The sequence below is a fragment of the Hemicordylus capensis genome, chromosome 1, assembly GCF_027244095.1.
Source record: "Hemicordylus capensis ecotype Gifberg chromosome 1, rHemCap1.1.pri, whole genome shotgun sequence".
NCBI lineage: Eukaryota > Metazoa > Chordata > Lepidosauria > Squamata > Cordylidae > Hemicordylus > Hemicordylus capensis.
Window position 1 is genome coordinate 421,323,701 of NC_069657.1, and position 23,901 is coordinate 421,347,601.

Consider the following 23,901-nt stretch of genomic DNA (forward strand, 5'->3'; position numbering starts at 1 on the left):
TAAACTACTCTGCCACCACTCCCTAATTACAGAGCATAACCCCTCCCTGGATTTGGGTGATTGTCTAGGGACTCTCTCATTCTCTTTACCAAATGGAAAAGTACAGAAAACCTTCTATGTGCAAGTTACCTACATGTGGAGAGAAAACTTGGTAGGTTGCTGAATAATTACCTTTGAGGCATGTTTGCACCAGAGCAAAAGCCCTTTTCCTGAGCTAAAAATCCACTCAGAGACAGGTAAAATGCAAAGAACAAAAAGAGAAAAACTTTATTCAAAATACTACAGACTGCTTCAGTCAGAGGCACTCTCAGCTTTGAGTTACAGGTAAAAAGAAATACTCAGTATTTTACAAGATTACTTCCAAAGATCATTCCAGCTGGTGTTTGGAGTGGCACACTTTAAAATCGTGGTTATCCAGTTGCATAGAACAAAAATGCAAGAAAATACAAAAAGCCTCCTTGAGAAGTTACAGAGACTTTTACAATGCCCTAGCTGGAAAAGGGTATTGGCTCAATTTGCCTTGATTTGTCACATTACAAATAAAGAAATAATAAACCAGTTGTAGGGATTTGCAAAAGCACAAAATCAAAAGAAATCTAACGCAGGCTACCTAACATATGGTTCCTTGGTTAAACCTTTCCCCAAAGCCAAAGCCCTTAGCTTCCTTTTCCCTTGAACTCACCCCAAACTCCAGGAGATAATTCAAGTTTCCTGCAATCCTGTATCTCAAGGATCTGCAGATGTCCTTCCATGAGAGAATTCTCCAGGCTGGCTGTTGCCCATGAGGCAGGCAGACTTTATGGCTGGTGCTCACAAAGCCTGCTCCCTATCTTCTCTCATTGCCCTCCTGGCTCCTTCTGAAAACAAAGACCCCCTTCACTTCCTGCCGCCAGGCCCTCTAGGTCCTGGCCACTGTGTGCTGAGTGGCTGATCCCCAGAGGTCACTGCCTGTCAGTCAGGACCAGGTTCACTTCCAGTTCACTCTTTACAGGAAAGGAAAGGCTATTACTACATGATTGTTACAGGTGGGTTTTGAAAAGGCAAAAGGATGCAAGCGAGGAGGCATCATGCAGGTTTTCTTGGAGAGTGTTTCAAGCATAACGGCAACAAGGGAGATAAGGCAGAGGTATCTAATGGAAAAAGATGGCTGAGAATGATCGCGCTGGAGAAGTTAAGGTCACATACAGGAATGTGACATGAAATGAGGGAGGAAAGCTGATCTTGTAGTAGCAAGCATGAATTCTCCCCTTTGCTAAGCAGGGTCCACCCTGGATTTGCATTTGAATGGGAGACATGTATGAGCACTGTAACATATTCCCCTTAGGGGTTGGGGCCGCTCTGGGAAAAGCATCTGCATGCTCACATGCCGAAGGTCCCAGATTCTCTCCCTGGCATCTCCAAGATAGGGCTGAGTGAAACTCCTACCTGCAACCTTGGAGCTGCTGCTGCTAGTCTACGTAGACAATACTGAGCCAGGAGTGGCCGGTGAGGGCAGTGCTGGGGGAGGGGGCGACGAGAGGCATATTTAAGGAGTAACAAGTAGGTGTTACTAGTGTGTAATCAGCATCTGCAAGCTGCCGTGCTCCGCCAGCAATCCTACGTGGCGTGTCGATGCTCTACCTGGCATCCAGCAGGCCCCTAGGCTCTGCGTGTATATGGAGCCTCCACACATGTGCAGAGACCAGGGCCCTACTGCAGCCCTGCCGGTTGCCAGGCGGAGTGCAGCCACCCGATGCAGGATAGCAGGCAGATTACAGCAGCTTGCAGGTGCTGCTTACACACTGGTAAGCAGCACCTGTACTTGTTACTCCTTAAAGGTGCCTCTCGCTGGCTGGCGCTGCCTTCACCGGCTGCTCCTATACTGAGCTAGATGGACCAATGGTCTGATTTGGTATAATGCAGCTTCCTATGCTCCTAATGAGAGTGGAGAGATGAAATTCCACAATGAGACTGTATATACAACCAGGTCCACTCCCACCCACTCATATCTCCATACACAGAACAAAAGAGCCAATAAAGACCGGATGGCTCTGAAACAGAAGCTCCAAATCACAATCCTCTCCTAAAATGACAAGTGAAATAATAGTTGAGGAAAAGGGAAGGGAGGAACCCCCCTCCTCACACCCCCATTAACTTCACAATTTCTAGAAACAAATGCTCCTGCAATATCTGCTTCCCAGCGATCACTCCTGAGATATTTCTGAACTAGGGATGCAGATTTGGTGGTAACGGGTTGGATCTGTAGTGTTTTAATCAATACCACTTCAAAGTGCTTAACTTTGGGGCCACTGACAGTGGCAGCTGATGCCAGCGAGCCGGAGGGCAGGGCTGGCGGGTGCAAATGGGCCGCCGCAGTGTCTTCTTCCCTCTTCCTGGCCTCCCCCGGCTGTGGGTCTCTCTTTCTGCCTTTTTGCCCCACCTCAGCTGTAACTGGAGCCACACAGGCTGGCCATGGGCAAATGATCAACCTGTGTGGCTCCAGTTACAGTCATGGTGGGGCAAAAATACAGGAAGAGGGGCACGCAGCTGGGGCAATGTGGGGAGAGAGAGGGAGAGAGGTGCAGCTGTGGCCCATTTACTCCTTCCAGCCCTGCTCTTCGCCCCTCCACCCTGACCCCGCAGCCCCGATTGGCCGCTACTGTATAACACACCTTTTTCCTGCTGACACACACTCATATTATACATACAACTACATATGCAGCATGTGTACATGCATATGTACAAGTTAGCATCCTGGGAAACAAATACATTTTCAAACGTGTTTTCATTTCATGGAGTCCATTTAAAAAACCCCATATATATTAAAATGGTTTCCAGAGTTTTGAGATTTTGTGCAGCTGTGCAAATGCATATACTTGCTGTGGCAAGTATATAAGCCTCCAGATTTCAAAGGCTGCAACAGGATACGTTGTACATGGAGAGGAAGTGGGGGAGGAATCTGTAAGTTCTTTGGAGCTTTCTTTTAAGACTTAGATGGCATCCTTTGGGACGATTGCTCATCCTTGGTGTATGTGTGCTGCCATTCAATCCCAACATGAGAATAGCAATACAGGAACCCGAACACACAGAGTGTTGCCCAGGGCCAGCCTGTGAACAGAGAGAACAGGGAGAGATTAGCCAAGACCCAGATAATGCTTGAACATCTGGAACAAAAGACAAACCTGGTCTCCAGTGTTGCATCTGCATAAACTGAATCAGGAAATGCGTTATTTTTTAAAGAAATTATTTATACTGCTCTGAAACAGAAAAGTTTTGAAATCAGTTTGCACAGAAATAAAAAGAGTAAGAAAAAGCAGGTTCCTGTCCTCAATAGGGTTGCCAGGTCCTTGTGGTGAAAACAGTCACAATCTGTCACCACGAAAGTGGAAATAGTTGGTGCTGTTCACCAAAGAAGTCTCTAAAAAGTCTCCACTTGCATTAATAAAAAAATCAAATAAAATGTACATATGCTGATGGGTATAATATATGTATGCTTTGATAAAAACAAGATAATTTGAGAATAAATATGCCTCACACAACCCTTTTTGCACACAGTTCAAACACCAGCCTTCCTCTGACTGGAGCACAGAATCCTAGGGGACAAATGGTGCATTTTCTTTTCATTTTCAAGGGGGAGGGAAACCACCGCAGAACCCTTTCCACACAGTTAAAACACCAGTAACCTCTGGATCACAGAATGCCATGGGGCAAATGGTGCATTTTGATTTCATTTGGTGGTGGTGGTGGTGGGGAGAAACACACCCCTTCTCCACAGTTCAACACTAGCCTCCCCTCCACAGCGGTGCATATAGGGGAAGCATAGGTTTCCTGACCTGGAGGGAGTTTTCTGTCTGCACACTGCAGCTGTAGAGCAGCAGAGACACATGACATAGTCAGAAGAAGAAGTCCCTCCTTGGGATAACAGCCGCTGAGTGATTTGAGCCACTTGGAGCTTGCAGATGGTCGGGGTCTGCACAAAAGCGGTTTGCCTGGTTTGGTTCGAGTCCAAACCGGGCTCAAACTGGACCTGTTCAGTTTTTTGCACTCCCAGGGTTCACAAAAATTTGAGCTGATCCAAGGTTCAAAAAAAATTTGAGCTGATCCAACGTTAATTATTAATATTTTAACTCACCACTGGGCCCAGGGTCATTCTGCCACCTCCAGGGGGTGTTGCTGAGGCCGCGGGTTGCGGGGGGGTCCTTCCCTGGTCATTCTTGCGCTGGTTTGGCCCATTTTCAGGCCTCTCCTGCCCTCTTGACAGCCATTTTGAATGCCGCCGTCCATGCGCATGGGCTATTTGCATGCCCAGCACCCCTGGAGGTGGCAGAATGACCCTGCGCCCAGAGGTGAGTTAATATATATATTTCAAATGCCAGACTGGCTCCGAGCCAGACCAGGGGGTTCGGCTCGAGGTTGAGCTAAAGCAGGCCTGGTCTGGCTCAGGGCAAACCCTTGAACTGGCCCAGTTCAATGGCAAACCAGATCGACCTCGAACCGGTTTGCACATCCTTAGCAGCAGGATAGTTGGAACTTAGTAACCCCCTCAGCACAGAACAGATGCAGGGGTTTTAAAATAGACGAACCTGAAGGGGAAGAGAATTCCAAAGAAGTGGAAGCCCTTTCGCATTGCATCCTCTGCTTGTGGGCCTCCTGAGCCAGCTGATTGGCCACTGTGTGAAGCAGGATTATAGGTTAGATGGACTTTGATCTGATCCAGCAGGACTCTTCTGATATTCGAATGCTATATAATTGCCATTCCTTTCTGGGTGGTGTCCACAAGGCTTGTGTGGAAGTGTCACAGCTTGGTGGACTGGTCCACTGCTAGATTCTAGTGATCTTTGGCACCATTTGCATGTACATCCCTTGATGACTACAACATCATGTAGTGGCCTCCAGTGTTTCCTCTTAACAGGGAATCACAGATGTTGTGGACTACAACTCCCATATATCCCAGCCAAAGGCAACTGCAGCTGGGGATGCTGGGCGTTGCAGCCAACAACATCTGGAATTCCCTGTTATTGGGAATGCTGGTGGCCTCATGTGTGAATGAGCCAGACAGGCAAAACCCATCAGCACAGAAGTTTGGGTTGAATTTTGTTAAGGGCTGGGAATTAAGAAAAGTGGAACAAATCTATTACTGTCTGACAGTGTCCTGACAGATTACAGGTGGCCTTTAGGCCTATTTATGTAACTGATTTGTTATATAAAGCTCAATCCATGAGACATTGCTGTGCATAGCCTCAGTTCATTTCGGCCTCTTCCTTTGTTTTTCTTTCTCTGAATGGAGAACTGAGGGGCGGGGAGGAGGGGAAAAGGTTAAGCACAGAATGACGTTTTATATCAGACGACTTTCTTTTCGGTCTCAGCAAGACAGGCTTTAGAAGGAAGTTAGGGCTATCCCTTTTATCTGAGCAATCTTTGGAGGTGTTATCAGGATGAAAGAATGAAAGGATGCAGAAAGTACATAACTTTGACTCAACTGCAAGGTAAATTTCATTCCATATAGAGTGTATATAAAATATATCATTACAGGTTTGGTTGTCCAGATTTCTTCGCAAGGACTAAATGTTTTAAGCAAGACCAAGGCACCCTTGAAATGATGGCTCTAAATGAACGGCTTGTGTGTTCTCATGATTTGATTATAGAGAAGGGTACACAATGACACACAGGTCATCACGGAGAAATTAATTATTTGGTGACATCACTGGAAGTTGACTGTCATATTTTCTCCCCCACACCCCCATTTCTTCTGTTCTTCCTGTCAAATGTAAGAACAAAGCACTTCTCACCTAGGTCTCTAAAATAATTTTAATTCGAAAAGAGTCAACTTTTAAGGAGCTAGGAAAATGTGTGTTTAAATAGCATGTATATGCAGTTTCTGGTTATTTCCTCCTTCTAGTTGTTTTATTCTTAGAATAGAAACCCCTCTGATCCATCCACACCTCCTAGTACAATGGTGAGTAGCACTTCACCTCATCTCCCCCTTCTGCTTTCTTTCTCCCTCTTTCTCTTTCCTTCTCTCCTTTCCTCTTCTCCCCCCAACCAGTGCTGAGGGGGAAAAGGGAGGGCTGGGCTCAGGGGGTGGGGTGGGGGGTGGGAACTGGGAGAGGCGTTGAAAAAGACAAAATGTCAAAAAACCCGTTAAATTTAAAAAAAAATAAAGATGCATACAAGTGGGCTGCTAGAATAGTGTCCCCAGGGTTTGTGTGCTTTGATCTCTGTGAATGGATGGTCATGGCCTTTGACAAAAGAATGCTAATACAGGAGACCCTTTTTATCTTCAGTTTCATGGATCATCATCTCCTGTGTCCATGGATGAGTCTTAAAGACCCAGTTATTTTATCTGCAGCATGAAACATAGGCAAATTTGGCCTATCCGCAGTTCCTGAGCGGCCAGAAAGGACTTCTGATTTCATTTCCAGCCACCATTTTGAAGCACAGAGCCATTTTGTGGTGGTTTTTACTGCTATTATTTCTGCCCCCTTCCTGCTTTTTTGGCACACACACAGTCCCTCCGCCGGTAAGGAAACTAAGCCCTGGATTCCCATAGGGGCAAGGTTTCTTTATTTGCAGTTTCTGTATCTGTGCTTATTGGCAGGAATGGAACCCCCATGAATAAAGAGGGCCTCCTGTATACCTTTAATACCTGTGGATGCATAGTCACCTGAATGGGCAGTATACTGAAGGAATGGGATGAGGATCTCAGACTGCTGTGTATATGCATATGAAACAGCAGTTTACAGCTTTGAATGGGCAGAGGCCTGATTCAGACCTAACCTTCAACAATAGTCTAGTTCTGTGTGGATGAGCCTAAGGCACCTTGCATGTTCACATGGTTCTTCCTTCCCCCTCCTCCTTTCTTTCTCATATGAGAGAGGGAGAGTGAAAGCTTAAGAACAAACCATAGCTCCCTGTTACATACAAACTCAAGGAACTGTGTTTTGTTGCTTTTAAAAAAAGCTGTTTTATTAATTCTTTTCTCTTTCTTCTGTACAAAGAATCACAATAAATTCAAAAAGTAAAAGAATGACAGAGCTGCATACCCTCCAAAAGATAAATATGAAAAAAGGGTCATGAGAAAACATAAAACATACATCATATGCATGTTGTAAAGGGAATGCATCTTTCCAGAACTAAGTTTGAATTATGGTGAAAACTGGAATACTGCAATGAATGTGAACCATCTCTCTGTGAAATCCAAAAAATTCTCTCCATTTTGACAAAATATGGGTTTTTTAAAAATAGAACTTCTTTTGATGTGAACCCATGCAAACCTGACAATTATGTCCTTGGGTCTTGCTGCTTTAGCCTGTGCAGGAGTTAAAGCTCTGTGGACCCTTCCAAAATCATCTGCTGAGATGGTAAGTGATGACAGTCACGCTGAAAATAACTGGGCCAGGAATTGCTTCATATCTTCCCCTTCCCCTTGCTCTGCAAGCCAGTTCACATGCATATTAGGGTATCTGCTGCATTGCTTAAGATTCTCTTTTAGCTTGGAGGTCCCTGGTGGTTTTTGTGAGCTCTAAGAGTTTCTTTTGGTGCTTAAACTCTATATACAGCCTCTTGGTTGTATTAGACATTTCTAAAATGTTTTCAGACACCTGCTATTTTAGTTTCTAGGGGTTTTAATACTGTTGCCCACTGAGAAGAGGGGATTTGTTTGTTCTTTTAATTATTCTGAGAGGTCTCCTAGATCTGTGTCCCATTTTGGGCTTTCTAACACTTCTATAGCCTTATTCATACATTATGCTCAACACTTGTATAACAAGTGCACAGCATACTGTTGTTTACAAGTTATGTATGGGGAAGACAGGTACAGTAGGACACTTCCTATAGTACTCTTGGTACTTCCCAGTGCTTTCTATTTGAGGGGCAGGTTTACACACAAGCATGTACCTGTGTACAGACATCTGTACACATGTAAAACATGGGCTTATGGCTCTATTCATTCTGGAATGGAATAGGTTGCATTGTGCTTGTATTTCAAATCCTTTTAGTCAGATCTATGTTTTTCTATTCTAGCTTAATATTTTAATTTATTTATTTATTTATTTTATTTATTTATTTTTGCATTTTTATACCGCCTTTCGTTAAAATATAGCCCCAAGGCGGTTTACAAAAGTTAAAAACATACAATAAAAACACAATAAAAACAACATGCTAAGAGTATAAAAACATATAAAAACAGGCATAAAACAATACAAGAAATAAAAACACCCAGAAGCAGCAGTAAAAACGATTATGTAAAAGCCTGGGTAAAAAGCCAAGTCTTTACAAGCTTTCTAAAAGCCATGATGGAGTCCGAGGAGCGAATGACCACTGGGAGAGCATTCCAGAGTCTGGGGGCAGCAACAGAGAAGGCCCTGTCCCGAGTGCACGACAGCCGGGCCTCTCTCATTGTCGGCACCCGGAGCAGGGCCCCCTCAGATGTCCTCGTCAAGCGGGCAGCAACCCTTGGGAGCAGGCGGTCCCTCAAATACCCTGGGCCCAAACCGTTTAGGGCTTTAAAGGTCAAAACCAGCACCTTGAATTGGACCCGGAAACGAACCGGTAGCCAGTGCAGCTCTTTCAAAATGGGGGTGATATGTTCCCAACGGGCAGCTCTGGATAACACCCTCGCTGCTGCGTTTTGCACTAGCTGCAGTTTCCGGATATTCTTCAAGGGCAGCCCCACGTAGAGCGCGTTACAGTAATCCAGCCGCGACGTGACTAAGGCGTGGGTAACCGTGGCCAGATCTGCCTTCTCGAGAAAGGGACGCAGCTGGCGCACCAGCCGAAGCCGTGCAAAGGCACCCCTGGCCACCGCCTCCACCTGAGCTTCCAAGAGCAGAGCCGGGTCCAGTAGTACCCCCAAGCTGCGTACTTGCTCCTTCAAGGGGAGTGCAACCCCATCCAGAACTGGTAAAATCTCCACATCCCGATTGGCTCTCCTACTGACCAACAGCACCTCCGTCTTATCCGGATTCAGTTTCAGTTTGTTAGCCCACATCCAACCCATCACGGCCTCCAGTCCCCGGTTCAGGACATCCACCGCCTCCCTAGGATCAGATGACAAGGAGAGATAGAGCTGAGTGTCATCCGCATATTGCTGACAACTCAGTCCAAATCCCCGGATGACCTCTCCCAGCGGCTTCATGTAGATGTTAAACAGCATGGGGGACAAGACCGAACCCTGCGGGACCCCACAGGCCAACGGCCATGGGGCCGAGCAGTAGTCCCCCAGCACCACCTTCTGGACCCTCCCCTCAAGAAAGGACCGGAACCACTGCAACGCAGTGCCTCCGATTCCCATACTCGAGAGGCGGCCCAGAAGGATACCATGGTCGATGGTATCGAACGCCGCCGAGAGGTCCAGCAGAACCAACAGGGACGCACTCCCCCTGTCTAGTTCCCGGCGTAGGTCATCCACTAGAGCGACCAAGGCAGTCTCAGTCCCATACCCGGGGCGGAAGCCAGATTGAAAAGGGTCCAGATAATCCGTATCATCCAAGACCCTCTGCAGCTGGGACGCCACCACACGCTCCATCACCTTGCCCAAAAAGGGCAGGTTAGACACAGGTCTATAGTTGTCCAGGCTGGAGGGATCAAGGGAGGGCTTTTTTAATAGAGGTCTTACCACCGCCTCCTTAAGGCACGATGGCATCCTGCCCTCCCTTAATGAAGCATTAACCATCACCTCCAGCCATCTGCCTGTCCCCTCCCTGGCAGCTTTTATTAGCCATGAAGGGCAAGGGTCAAGAGCGCACGAAGTCGCCCGCACACTGCCCAGGATCTTGTCCACATCCTCAGGCCGCACCAACCGAAAAGAATCCAACACAACGGGACCAGATGGTGCCAAAGGCACGTCTGCCGGAACTGCCAAAACTCTGGAGTCCAGGTCAGCACGGATGCAAGCGACTTTATCTGCAAAGTGACAGGCAAACCGATCACAAAGAGCTGTAGATGGCTCCTCCCCCATTGTCCGGGGGGATGTGTGGAGCAATGTTTTCACCACACGAAATAGCTCTGTTTGCCTGCACTGAGCAGACGCAATGGAGGCGGAGAAAAAACGTTTCTTCGCCGCCCCCACCGCCACGGCGTAGTCCCTAAAATGGGTTCTAGCCCGTGTTCGATCGGATTCGTGACGACTCTTCCTCCAGCGTCGCTCCAGCCGTCGTCCGAGTTGCTTCATCGCCCTAAGCTCCGAGGAAAACCAAGGAGCAGAACGGGCTCCACTAAGCCGGAGAGGGCGCTTGGGGGCAACCGTGTCAACAGCCCGGGCCATTTCTCCATTCCAGAGATCAACCAAGGCGTCGACAGGGTCACCAGCTCTGGACACTGGAAACTCCCCGAGGGCCGTCTGGAATCCAAGCGGATCCATAAGCCTCCGGGGGCGGACCATCTTAATCGGCCCACCACCCCTGCAGAGGGCAGACGGAGCAGTCAAACTAAACCCCACCAGGTGATGATCTGTCCATGACAAGGGAGTGGTCTCAAATTCCCCCACCTCCAGATCATTTATTTCCCGGTCGGCAAAAACCAGATCCAGAGTGTGTCCCGCCACGTGGGTAGGGCCCGATACCAATTGAGACAGGCCCATGGTTGCCATGGAGGCCATGAAATCCTGAGCCGCACCCACTAGGGGGGCCTCAGCGTGGACATTTAAATCCCCCAAAACAATAAGCCTGGAGGAACCCAAGGCCACCTCCGAGACCACCCCCGCCAGCTCAGGTAGGGAGACTGAAGTGCAGCGGGGTGGTCGGTACACCAACAGAATCCCCAGCCTATCTCGGAGGCCCACTCTCAAGGACAAACACTCGAAATTCTGAGATTGCCTGACCGGGCACCTGGAAACAGGGAGGGTCTCTCGAAAGATGACTGCAACGCCTCCTCCCCGACCCTCGAGGCGGGGCTGCTGCACGATCTGGAAACCTGGAGGACAAAGCTGAGAGAGACCGACCCCGCCCAGCGGATCCAACCAGGTCTCCGTCACACATACCAGGTCAGCACGCTCATCCACAATCAGATCGTGGATGAGAGATGTTTTTGCGTTAACTGACCTGGCATTCAGCAGCAGCACCCTAATCCTCGAAGGAGTGTTCCCAGAGCTCCCTAGGGTCAGAGGATTGGGAGAAGGGCCGGAAAAAGGAACAGGCCTCAATTGCCTGGACCGTTTTCCCCTGTAACGGCCTGCCCAACTCCCACCGCCATACCTCCCTCTGCCCGCTACCTGTGATATTGCCGCCCCCGCTCCAGACCCACTTTTTTGCTCCCCCAGACACATCTCCCCAGACTAACCCACCACGGCTTCTTGGCTTAATTAAAAACAAAACAAAACCAGGCTTGCGTAGTCTCCTGCTGACTTCTTAATTGTGAGAAGATGGCTCTTCAGGGCGGAAGGAGAGAGATCTTCTGGTCCTCAGGCAGCTTGCCCCACGGCAGAGAGCCACAAGGACGAGAGCCCTTGTGCTCTCGCCCTTCGGATCGCGCCAAGAGGCTCGCGCCCTTGGGCTAGCCTGCCCTATATAGCAGCAGCAGCAGCCAAAGCCCCAGCAGCAGCCCAAGGAGATGTTACACACACCTGAGGAAAGGTGGGGCAGGGGCAAAGACAGCAGTCAGTCAGTGCCCCACCCAAGCTGTTCTCCTTCTGTCTTCTTCCCCCTTCTTCCCCTGTCTTCTTCCCCTTCCTAATTGTGTAATTTTCATAGTCTTGTTTTAATTTTTCTGTGTGAACCGCTTTGAGATTGTTTTAATGGAAGGCGGTATACAAATTTAACAATCAATCAATCATTCTGCCATGTTAAGATCATCTGACTACTGCCTAGTTGTCTCCTTGCCAATCATGTATGATGGTATATCTTCAGCCTGTTCTTTGTGTGGGTGTGTTCTCTAGCTCATCCCTCAGGTTGCCCAAATGTTTTTGTATTGATGTCCCTCCGGAGACTATTATTCATCTGAGCTTTGCTGTTTTAGGTGCTGGGATTAAGGCTTTGTGAGTCCTCCTGCAATCAGCTGCTGGTAAATGATGACAGTCATGCCTTTGTTCCTGGCCGAATGTGGAGTGGAGATCCCAGATTATGCACCATCACAGTGCACCATCACAGTCAATGGCTAGCCATGCCCTGCTATTGGAACTGTGGTCTGTCAACGTACTAGAGTCAGAGCAAGCCAGAATATCAAACCAGGATCAAATCATTGCTTTATATCCTGGTTTGTCTTAACTACAGTTAACAAACCAGAGTCCCCCAAGTTCAATAGTAACTTGGAACTGTGATTTTTTTCGAAGGCAGGGGTTCTTAAACTTGTGTCCTCAGATGTCATTAGACTACAACTCCCATCATCCCCAGCTTCAACAGCCAAAGGGATGTTGGTAGTCTCAACAACATCTGGGGACCCAAATTTGAGAACACCTGTTCTAAGATTAAAAAAATAAAAGTTTTTATTCTCCTCGACTTGCATGTGAGATGGGAGAGGAAGCACTAAAAGATGCCGGGATTGAACCTGGGACCTATGGTTCTTCCCCTTCCATGCCAAAGTATACTGCCAGGAAAATACTGAAGTAACTGTTAACTTTTCCATGAATCTATTTCCCTGCTACAAAATAATATGAGCACAGGAGAGGTCATTTTACAGTCTCATTCTGCCTCCCCACCTCCCTGTATAGCAATGTCAATGTTTCTTTCTAAGAAGAAAGCACTAGTTATAGTGCAGTTAACCGTGGAAAAGCAGGAGCCAGCACTGCTGTGAGGGAGAGACACGGCACTCATTAGAATGCAGTGGGCATGGCAATGGGCAAAGTACTGATGGCATTCTAATGAGAGCTTTGAATTTTCCTGCAGTGCAGCATCTATGGATCAAATCTGTACAAGTGCATGCTGCTTCAATGGTTTTTACAGGACTCATTCACCATTAGAGATTTCTGGGCTATTTGAGAAAAGCTAGAAGAAAGATAGTCGTGCGCCTACGGGCATATTTATTTATTTCTCAAACTTCCATCCCTGGGCGGTTTACAACAACATAAAGCCAATTAGAATGAAAACCTTAAAACAATTTAAAACTACAGTCAAATTAAAAAGCTTAGGTGAACAACTACGTCTTGACTGCCTGTTAAAAAGTTGTCAGAGATGGGGAGGCTCTTATTTCAGCAGGGAGTGCATTTCAGAGTCTCAAGGTGGCAATACAGAAGGCTTGTCCTTACATAGCCACCAGATGAACTGGTGGCAACTGCAGATGAACCTCTCCAGATGATTTCAATGGGTAGTGGGGTTCATGGCAAAGAAGACGTTCTCTTAAATACCCAGGGCCGTTTAAGGCTGGCTGTTTAGGGCTTATAGGTTATAACCAGCACCTTGTATTTTGCCTGGAAACTTATGGGCAGCTAGTGTAGTTCTTTTAGTATAGGAGTAATATAGCCCCTCCGAGATGACCCACAGACCTAACTGGCTGCTGCATTCAGTATCAATTGCAGTTTGTGGACTATGTACAAAAGCAGCCCCACATAAAGAACATAGCAGTAGTCAAGTCTGGAGGTTACCAGCATATATACTATTGTTCTGAGGTCATTTATCTCAAGCAATGAATGCAGCTGTTGTATCAGCCAAAGCTGAAAGCAAGCACCTTTGGCCACTGGCTCAACCTGGGACAGCAGGGAGGTCAGGATCCAGAAGCACCCCCAGACTGCGTACCTGTTCCTTCTGGGGAAATCCTATCCAGAATCGGCATATCAAAATTGTCTTCTGACTCCGCACAATAAGTACCTCCATTTTATCTGGATTAAGTCTCAGTATGTTATCCCTGCTAACAAAGCTTGAGTTGAGTCTCAGTTTGTTTCCCCTGCTAATTAAGCAAAGAGGCACCTTTTAAAAGTGGTGATTCTCTTTACTGAGCCGGGGGAGAGCAACAGGCCCTATCCAGCGACAGCAAAGCACCCCTCCAGTGGCTGTTGCTGGTGTCTGTCTTGTTTTTATTTTTAGATTGTGAACCCATCTTTATTTATGTTTATTTCTCTATGTAAAACACTTAGGGAACTTTGGTTGAAAAGGGGTATACAGTCATCTCTTGCCAACTGTGGTTTTCCCAATCAAGTTTTGAGTATCCATGACTGGGAAATTGTGACCAATCTTGCCAACTGCAACTCGAGTATCCACAGTTTAGCGAGATCTTTTAGTGATGGGGGGGTTTCCTGCAATTTTGGGGGGTTCAGAGGTTCAATCTGCTCATTCCTCTTGCTGACCCTGCCAACTCCTCACAATTTAAAGTGACACTGAGTGGTTTTTTGGGATTCAAAAGTGCTTTCAAACAATTGGCGCCGGCGGGTGTGTGTGTGTGTTTCCCAAACATTTCTAGAGGTTCAATTTGCTCACTCCTCTTGTGAATTCTTGGTGATTTTAAGGGATTCCAGGTGATTTGGGGGCATTTTGGGGGGTATTTTTTTTCTTTGATTTTGGGGGTTGTTGTTTTTTGCAACCTCAGTTTGCCATACTCCCTTTTCCCCATTCATTTCAATTACTTGCCAACTGCAAATTTGCCAAAGGCGAGGTTTTGCCAGAACAGAACCCTTGCAGTTGACAAGGGATGACTGTATAAATATCCATCACCATCATTTCTCATCCAGCCCATCAACACCTCCAGGCAGGCATTTAGAGAGGTTATGCCTTCTCCTGATGATGTTGACATGGAGAAAAAAGATTTGGGTATCATCAGCATACCGATAACATCCTGTACCAAATCTCCTGATGATTTCTCCCAATGGTTTCATGAAGATGTTAAAGAGCATTGTAGACAATACGGAGCTCTGGCGGATACCATATAAAAGTTCAGATTTTGAAGAGCAACCATCTCCAAGGGACACCATCTGGAATCCGAGCAAGAGGTAGGAGGAGAACCACTGCAAAGCAGTGCCTCCCGAGTCTAAGTCAGTCCGAATACGAGATATTTTATCCACAAAGAACTCATTAAAATGTCACAGTGGGTAATAGATGGTTCCAAATTCTGATTCAAGGGAGGAGAGGCACATACTAGCCCTCTCACAACCCTGAACAACTCTGCTGGATGTGAACTTGCAGATGCAATATGAAGAAGAAAAGAATCACTTCTTTGCTGCACATATTGCCTGTGCATAGATCTTCAAATGCTCTCTATGTCGTAATCTCTCGGATCCAGTTGATTCTTTCTCCACTTGTGCTCCAATTTTCTACCTCGCCACTTCAGCCCCCATAGTTCTTCCATATACCAAGGGGCCAGTTTTGATGTGGGCCAGAGAGGACGCTTAGGAGAGATCTTGTCTACTGCCCTGGTGAGTTTGCTGTTCCAATTCTCCACCACAGCATCAACAGAATCAATGGCAAAGCCAACACTAAATCCTTCCTAGGCTTCTTGGAACTATTGGGTCCAACAACCTTCTCCAGTGGACCATCCTAATAGGCCCCTCACTCCTGCGGAGGTGGGACATGGTTGTGAATCCAACCTTAACCAGATGGTGGTCCATCCATGACAATGGAGAAATCACAGGAATCCCCATCCATGGAACACCACCCTCATAAGAGTGAAAGAAAAGATCAACATGTGACTAGCAACATGCATTGGTCCCAAGACTGCTTGGGCTAGGCTGATAGTTGTCATGGCTGCTGTGAACTCCTGTGCTGCCACAGATAAATTGGTCCGGATGTGAACATTGAAGTCCCCCACCACCACAAGCCTCGGAGCCTCCAATGCCAACCTTGAGACCAAGTCCATCAGCTCAGTTAGGGACTCAGATGTGTAGCGGGGTGATCGGTACACCAACAGAAGTCCCAGTTTGTCCCTGGTCCCCAAACTTAAGTACACATGTTCAATAGGGCCAGGTACTTCGACAGGGATCCTGGTCAGGGAGATGCTATTCTTATAGAACACAGCCACTCTGCCTCCCTGCCCATGACCCCTCACCTGCTCCTCAACAGGGTACCCTAGTAGGAGAAGCTGGGACCAGACTGGGCCATATGGTGTTCGACAGCAGCGTTTAGCGGGATTGCTTCACCATACTGTTTGTCTCAGCAGAGGACACAGAGAATGGTCAACAATGTCCAGTGTTGGCAAGCCAAATCCAGTGGCAAGCCAAAGAGATACCGATGTTTACTTTAAACAACTCTCTGCACCCTTCAGACATTTATTGCACTATATTCCTCAGACCAAAACTTTTATTTGAAAAACAAAGAAAGCTTTAGTTGGCAGAAGCCAATTTAAGGGGGGGGGGCGTGAATTAAGAGCATACTAGACATACTTTTGAAAACTGTTCAGTGTTTTACTGCAACAGGAATGAAAAATATAATAAAATATAATATCCCCAAAGGGCACCATACTGAGATTAGGACAGGGCTGAAAGTTTGGGGTGAGGAGGGGGAGACAAAATGGAGCTTACCATCTGCTGCTGCCACTTTTACAGAAGCCCCTGTGGTTATGGGGGGAAAGTGGCAGCTACTGGTCTCTTGGGGAGGTTTGGGCCCATTGAGCAACCAATGTCTGCTGGCTAGATGGGCCACTCTCCACTTCCTGTGGTAGTAGACACTATGTAGGGCATTGTGGGAAGAGGAACATAGGAACATAGGAAACTGCCATATACTGAGTCAGATCATTGGTCTATTTAGCTCAGTATTGTCTTCACAGACTGGCAGCGGCTACTCCAAGGTTGCAGGCAGGAATCTCTCTCAGCCCTATCTTGGAGAAGCCAGGGAGGGAACTTGAAACCTTCTGCTCTTCCCAGAGCAGCTTCATCCCCTGAGGGGAATATCTTGCAGTGCTCACACATCAAGTCTCCCATTCAGATGCAACCAGGGCAGACCCTGCTTAGCTAAGGGGACAAGTCATGCTTGCTACCACAAGGCCAGCTCTCCTCCTACCAGGAACACAGCAGGTGGCAGCTGCTAACTAGACCAGTGTTGTTTCTGCTGTTGAGGTGTACAGAAGTACATGAAGTGGACTTCATTAGCAGGTTTTCCTTCCAAACCATTCCCTTTGCACATGGAGGGAATGGCATGGCTGGTAATATCGTAGGCACCCAAGAATCATTATAAACAGACAATGAGACATGGATGGGCAGATCAGAGGATAAAATCATTTGTGCACAAAGATATATAAGCTATTTCAGCACGTGGCATAAAGCCCAATTGGGATCGCCAGTCATAGTCGACAGGAAACTCGAGTACCACTACAGTTCACTACCTTTGCTGCATATATGACAGAAGTGAAAGACTGTCAGTTATGGAATCTTGCAACAGTCCTAATTTTGGTACTTGGAAAGGAATATCTGAGCTCAACATATGAAAAAAAAGGGTGTGTGTGTCTTGCATTTGTGATTATCTTATTTGAGGCCAAATATCTTATAAAGACTGGTTCTCACAGTGATCATAGTTATGCCACCGAATGTCAGGCAGAGGAGGGAGGAAGAGGCAAGTTTGCTCCCAATTTCTGGTCATCTGTGTGGCGAAAACAAGCAAGAAGTAAGTTAGCATATATGTAAAATATGTAAAATAAGTGTGTGTGAGTGTGTGTGTGTGTGTGTGTGTGTGTGTACTGTATAATGGATTGTGGTGGCCTTAGACTAGGAGAAATAAGGTTTGCATTTACATACCACTTGTATGTGTATATAGATGAGGGTTTGGCCAGAATATGGATGGTGGGATGCTGGGAGCTGTAGTCCAAAGACAGCTGGAGGGCTGGAGTTGAGTAGTCCTGGCTTACACTAACTGGAAGCAGTTCTCCAGGGTTTCAGGCAGGAGTCTCTCTCAGCCCTACCTGGAGATGCCAGAAATTGAACATGGGACCTTCTGCATGCAAAGTAGGTGCTCAACCACTGTGCTACATCCCCTGGATAAAAGAACACTGCCTTCAGCTGAGCCAGACCTTACGTCAGTCTAGCTCTGTTCTGTCTACAGTTCTTCAGAGTTTCAGAAAGGGGTCTTTCTCAGCCCTTACTGGAAATGTCAGGCATTGAACCTGGGCCCTTCTGCAAGTCAAGCATGTACTCTACCACCGAGCTACAAGTCTTTTCTCTGTAAGACCAGCTCATCATCCCCAAACCCCCTATAAAAGGGCACACCACAGTCACCTTTTCTGTATATGAATCAGCCCTGATTCCTTTCTCTAAAGTGCATAGCTGCACGATACACAGCAGAAGCCTTTTTGCTAAACCCTAAGCATCTATTTTATGCCGCTGATGACTAAAGATGGCTTTTGGCTCCCAAGTTTATTTTCTAATTTTAATGCTCTGAACCATATAGAAGTCAACTGTGCATCAAACTATACATGTGATCAAAGGCACGGCTGCCAGTGCCAAGGCTAAAAGTAGCCCAGTAACTGAAAACAACCATTTCCTGCAGTGAATCAATGTTGCAAAACTTGGAGCAGATTTCCACCCCCCTTTCCCTTCTTTGTGGCAGGCAATAGATCAAGCAGAGTATAAAGCAGCAAGCCCTTCAAAAAAACAGGCTATGTGAGATCCAGGACTCAGCTTGCCCCCAAATCGGTTTTGTGCTTTGTCAGACGGTGATGCTGCCAGGAGAAGATTTCTTGGAAGAACAATGCTTCACTTTCATTATTTTCTCTTCCAGGCTTTAGAGGCATGTGCAAATTAATGTAAGATGGACCGCAGAGCAAGTGAAATGCAAAGTGCATGGCTTAGTGGTTTCCATTAAAATGTCCACAGCTCTTTACAAATCCTTTGTAAACCTGTGGTCTAGAGAGCTGCTTCAGCAATTGATTCACCTGAGAAGAGTCCAAAGCTGAACCAACGTGTGATCAATGACAGTTTTCCTGCAGACGCAAAAGGACTCCAGGGGGCTGACAGTAGGCAGTGTGTAGATGTCTTCAGGTTCTGTTTTCTCCTGCATATTTGCTATAATATTCAATCCAAAATGTTGATCTAATTCTACTTTCAAGTGTCAGCAGTAGGGATGTGCAATTCCATTCGCCTGCAAATTAATTCACGGCGAATCAGGGGCAATTCGTGGATTCGACCACAAATCAAATCACACCTTAAATGAAGGGGCTGATTTGACCACAAATTGAATCGCCCCGAATTGTTGTGAATCGATTTCCACTATTTGTGTGGCAGGCGTTAAGTGCCGCAATATAGCAGCTTGCTTCCACCGGAGCTAAAAGGGTAGGTGTATGCTCAGTCAGTGTCCGCCGTAGCTGAGCCTACCTGATCACCTGATCTTTCAGGATGTTCTGACCCGGTGGAACTCTGACCCTGCGGGAATGTGTTGTTCTGTGTTGGGAAGGGCTGTGTGTTCTTCTATTCTGCTGTGTTGTTGTTTTGCAAGGCAGGGTTGCAAGATGTGTGCACTTTGCTTGTTTTGCCCATAGGGAACAATGGGGAACTTGAACCACTCTATTCAGTGCAGACATGCATGCACACCACTGCCATGAGATATGGACTGGTGCCCTGGCCTATGTGTCAGGATGTCAGCTGGGGCCCAGCAACAATCTGAGGCCATGGTATTATCCAGACACAGCCAGGCACTGCCTTCCTTCCTTGAGTTGTGGTTTGGTCTGTTTGTGAGATGGAGCTGTGGGGAGAAATGGACAGTGGCAGCTCAGCGCTCTCTCTCTCTCTCTCTCTCTCTCTCTCTCTCTCTCTCACACACACACACACACACACACGCACACACGCACACACACACTTACTTTCTTGGTGATTGTTGTGAGATGTGCTCCATGACTGGCTCTGGACTAACTTGTTTTTCACTCACTGCTCTGGTCTGCTTTGCATTGCATTCTGCATTGCAAGGTGTACTCAGTCAAAATGTGGCTGAAGATGTCACGTTACTGTAGTTGAGCTTATGGCTATGCTTGTAGGCTGCTAAGAGTGCTTCTATGGCAGCTGTTGCAAGTGAGAATGGAGTCATAATTGTGTGTGAGAGAACAACTTGTCAATGATGCTCCTGCAGTGCAGGCACTGTGGCTGGCAATGGATTCTGGGTCAGTTATTCTTTTTTGGCTATCTTTGGACTGTATTTGACCAAATGTGGTATTCTGTGTTGGGAAGATCTGTGTGTGCTTCTGTTCTGTAGTGGTGTTGTTTTTTCAAGGCAGGTTTGCAAAATGTGTGCACTCTGCTTGTTTCATCCATAGGGAACAATGGGGAACTCAAATCACCCCATTATTCCTCATGGGCAGGTCTTAGGGACATGTGGTGTGATGGGTACTACCTACCACCCAGCCCACAAAAGAAATGGGCAAGCAGGCAATTAAAACATTTTAAAAAGCTTAAACACCCATAGGATCCTATGGGTTTTTTTGAGGAAAGTTTTAAAAAACTAGGACCTACCCATGGGGAAAAATGGGGTGATCCAAGTTTCCCATTGTTCCCTATGGGTGACTCATGATTTCCCTCCCAGTTTGTTTAATTGAACTGGCCGACTATGGCGGGCCAGTTTGACAAATCGATTCTTTTTTTGCAATTTGATTCAAGGTAGAATCGAATTGCAAAAAATGATTTGTGCACACCTCTAGCCAGCAGCTCTGATTAGCAGCCAGTAGCCTGTTTGTTTTACAGTTGCAAAATAAATAATCACTTTCATCTGCTCCATTTGCTCCTGACATTTTAAAATTTAATGTGAGTTTAAATATGATCAAAGTCGGGGCCAGGGTAGATGAGATATGCAACACTGCACAGTCAACAGCCCTAGTTTGGGGCATCATAAGAAGACATGCTAACAAAAGTGGAATGATGCAGATGCAATAAAAAGATTTAAAATTTTTAAAAAGCAACAACAAAATCTTGCAGCAATGAGACACAAACAAAAAGGAAAAACACAACCGGCTCTTAGCCAGCATACGTCAAGAGTTGTGACTGACATGGAAATGGAGCATACTCCAGAGTCAAAGGGGAATAGGTCATCTACAGAATCTTTCCGTGAAAGCTTTCAGGTCTTTATTTTAACCCACTTCTTTTCTTCAACAAATGCTTTCATAACAGAAGTATATTGGTTTCCTGGGCAGTGAAAGAAGAAGGCAAAGAACAGATGGATGCTACGTTAGATACATCAGGAACAAAGCTGGGCTGCTGTGCCTGTTCTTAAACGGGGAGGGATGTGAGATGCAGGAGAGCAGACAGAGGGAAAGTTTGAGGAGTAGCTCCTCACTTAAATGTGCAGGGGGAAGAAACTTTTGAGGGGCGAGAAATATATTTTGTGGATTAAAGATATGGGGTATTTAGTTTGGTGGGGGAATTCAGTGAAATGAGAGGGGAACTTCTCACATGGGGGGGGGCCTTGCACCTCTGAGGAGATGCTCCATTGCTAGAGAGCCCTATTAGAGTCCCAAGCCCCCAGATCAGAACCCTACATTTGCTCTGATGCATATATGGAGATTCTATGTGTATGCGTTGCTCCCTCTATTTCAAGGGAAGAAGTGCCATTAGCAGGCATGGAGCCTGACTGCCGGCGGCCCGTGTGCGGGAGCCACGGCCCCGCTCACACCGACCCCCATGTCTGACGTTAGACACAGGCTAGCCATGCCCCCATGTCTGGCGTGAGCACAGGAGGTGTGGTTAAATTCTGGCTCCCGAACGGAGCCACAAGGCTCCGTTTGGGAGATGGAGTCCAACTCCCGAAGGGGCCACGCAGCTCCTTCAGGAGATAAACAGAGGCTAGTTCTGCATTCGCAGCGCAGCCAGGAGCGCCTCTCCTGGGAGCGATGTGAATGCAGCGCCAACCATTTAACTTCTGAAGGGGCCACATGGCCCCTTCAGGAGCTACCTTCAGGAGCTACCTACCTTCAGGAGCGTGGCCCCCTTCAGGAGCTATCTAGGCTGGCGCTGCGTTTGCAGCACCAGCCTTTGTTTAGCTCCCAAAGGAGCTGCGTGGCCCCTTGGGGAGTTGGACTTCATCTCCCGAACAGAGCCTTGTGGCTCCATTCGGGAGCCAGACCACACCTCCCCGCTCGGGAGCTAAACCAGCACCCCTGCATCTGACATCAGATGTGTGGGGGGGGCGGACATGTAGAGGCCACGAGACGCGGCCCCTGATTGGGTGCGGTCCGGGTTCTTTGAACCCATTTGCCCAATGGTAGCTCCCACCCCGGCCATTAGATATGGTGGTTGGAGACTGCAGATCCCTTCGTGTCATTAAGGATAGAAGAAACCCACTCAGAAGAAAAGGTTGCTGGAGCAACAGCATTTGCTAAGCAAGCTTCTTGACAGTGGTGCTACATAAGTAAGCTTTTTGCACGCACACCAAAAACTGGGCTAAGGAAGCCCAGCCTGTTTTTTGGTGCACGTGTGTACCGCTAGAAGCCGCGTGGCTCCCGGTGGCAGTGAGGTGACAAGCCCACTTAGGGACCTGCCACTTAGCCCTGGTTTTGGGTATGAGGGTGCCCCCAAAGCAGGCTAAATGCTCATGTGTTGGTGCCACGTGGCTTTGCATGGCACTTACGCACAAGTAGCCTCCTGACCAGCATCGAGAGGCTCCCCACACTCGTCCAAACCTCCCTGCTCTTTCCCTGCTTGAAGCAGAAGTCAGTAATCATCTGGGAGGCTGATCCGGCCGCCCAGCATCAAGGACGGGATCGTCTGCAGGGGAGGTAAGCCTTTCACGACTTCCGCCCTTTGCCCTGTCTAAGCCCATTCTCCAATCATGAGGATGGGCTCAAGATGTCATCCTGCAAGGGGCAAAGAGACAGAAGTGGGTTTGGTGTGGGGGCATGCTTGTTGCTGGTGGGGAGATTTACAGCAGTAAGATTCAAAGGCTAGCCCTGGACATATATTCAAGATTATTTTGCTCCCCAAACGTAGACTGTTTTAGGAGTCTTTTTGTTGAGGTTTTCTTTTTTACATGAAGAAAATAAACATGATGGAAAACACATATAACTATAAAGCCAAATAAAAAGAAAGGAAGAAGAAAAAAACCTCACTGGCTCACATCCTAACACCATGTTTGTGAAAGTACTTTGCACTCACACAATGGGGAGAGGTCAATTTTCGCAGATCCTCCCTTCCGTCTTCTGCGCCCGATGCCCCCTCAAAATATTTCCATGTGGGCTGGGTGAGTTTTAGGGGCATATTTTCAGGGAGCATAGGGGCAGGAGAGTGAGGGCAGATTGGTGGAAATCGCCCCTTCTTGCTTGTGCAAACAGAAAATACTTCTGCAAGCACATTAGTTAGGACATGAACTTCTGCTTTAAAATTAAATAAATATTACTGATGGGCGTGAAACACATATTAAAATATAAATACATAAAGCGGAATGAAGCAAGAACTACTAACTTTTTTTTAAAAAAGCCAAAGTTATTACCTATAAAGCCCTGAGTGGCTTGGGCCCAGGTTATTTAAGAGAGTGCCTCCTTTTTCAACAACCCCACCACCTATTAAGATCATTGTGGGAGGTCCGGTTGCAGTTGCCACTGGCTCGCTTGGTGGTGACCCAAAACTGGGCCTTCTCTAGAGTTGCCCCGAGGCTCTGGAGCACACTCCAAAATGAAACCAGAATTTTCCCATCTCTGGTTGTTTTAAATGACTTTTGAAAACACACCTATTTCATCAGGCTTTTAGTTTATGTTGTTTTAAAGTTTTAAAGTTTTGTTATGGTAATTTAAATCTGTTTTATATGATTTTTAGGTTTCAGTTGCTGTTTATTTAAATTGTAAACCGCTCTACGATTTTATATAGGGCGTTATAAATGTGTTAAATAAATAAATAAGCCAACAAAAATCCTCAACTTGGAAACAAAAGCTATAGGGTTAAAGCAGGGCTGTACAACTTCAGCCCTCCAGCTGTTGTTGGACTACAATGACCATCATCCCTCACAACTGGCCACTGTGGCTGTGGATGGTGGGACTTGTAGTCCAAAAACAGCTGGAAGGTCAAAGTTGTTTGGCCCTAGATTAAAACATTAACAGGCAGAATATATCCATTTGTATTTAACTGGAATATTTTAGGATCTGCAAGATTTTCTAGGGGTGGCTTCA

General features: G+C 46.9%; 1 protein-coding gene across 6 annotated transcripts in view; it reads right to left on the bottom strand.

The window, feature by feature from the left end:
• Positions 1-2,503: 2,503 nt before the first annotated feature.
• The window catches only part of HHAT (hedgehog acyltransferase), a 476,499-nt gene continuing 455,101 nt past the window's right edge, over positions 2,504-23,901 (bottom strand). For all 6 annotated transcript variants that reach the window (XM_053310551.1, XM_053310492.1, XM_053310544.1 and 3 more), the window contains one exon: positions 2,504-3,087. In XM_053310551.1, coding sequence (XP_053166526.1) covers positions 2,963-3,087 — 125 coding nt within the window. In that variant the 3' untranslated portion in view covers positions 2,504-2,962. The remainder of the gene's footprint in view (positions 3,088-23,901) is intronic.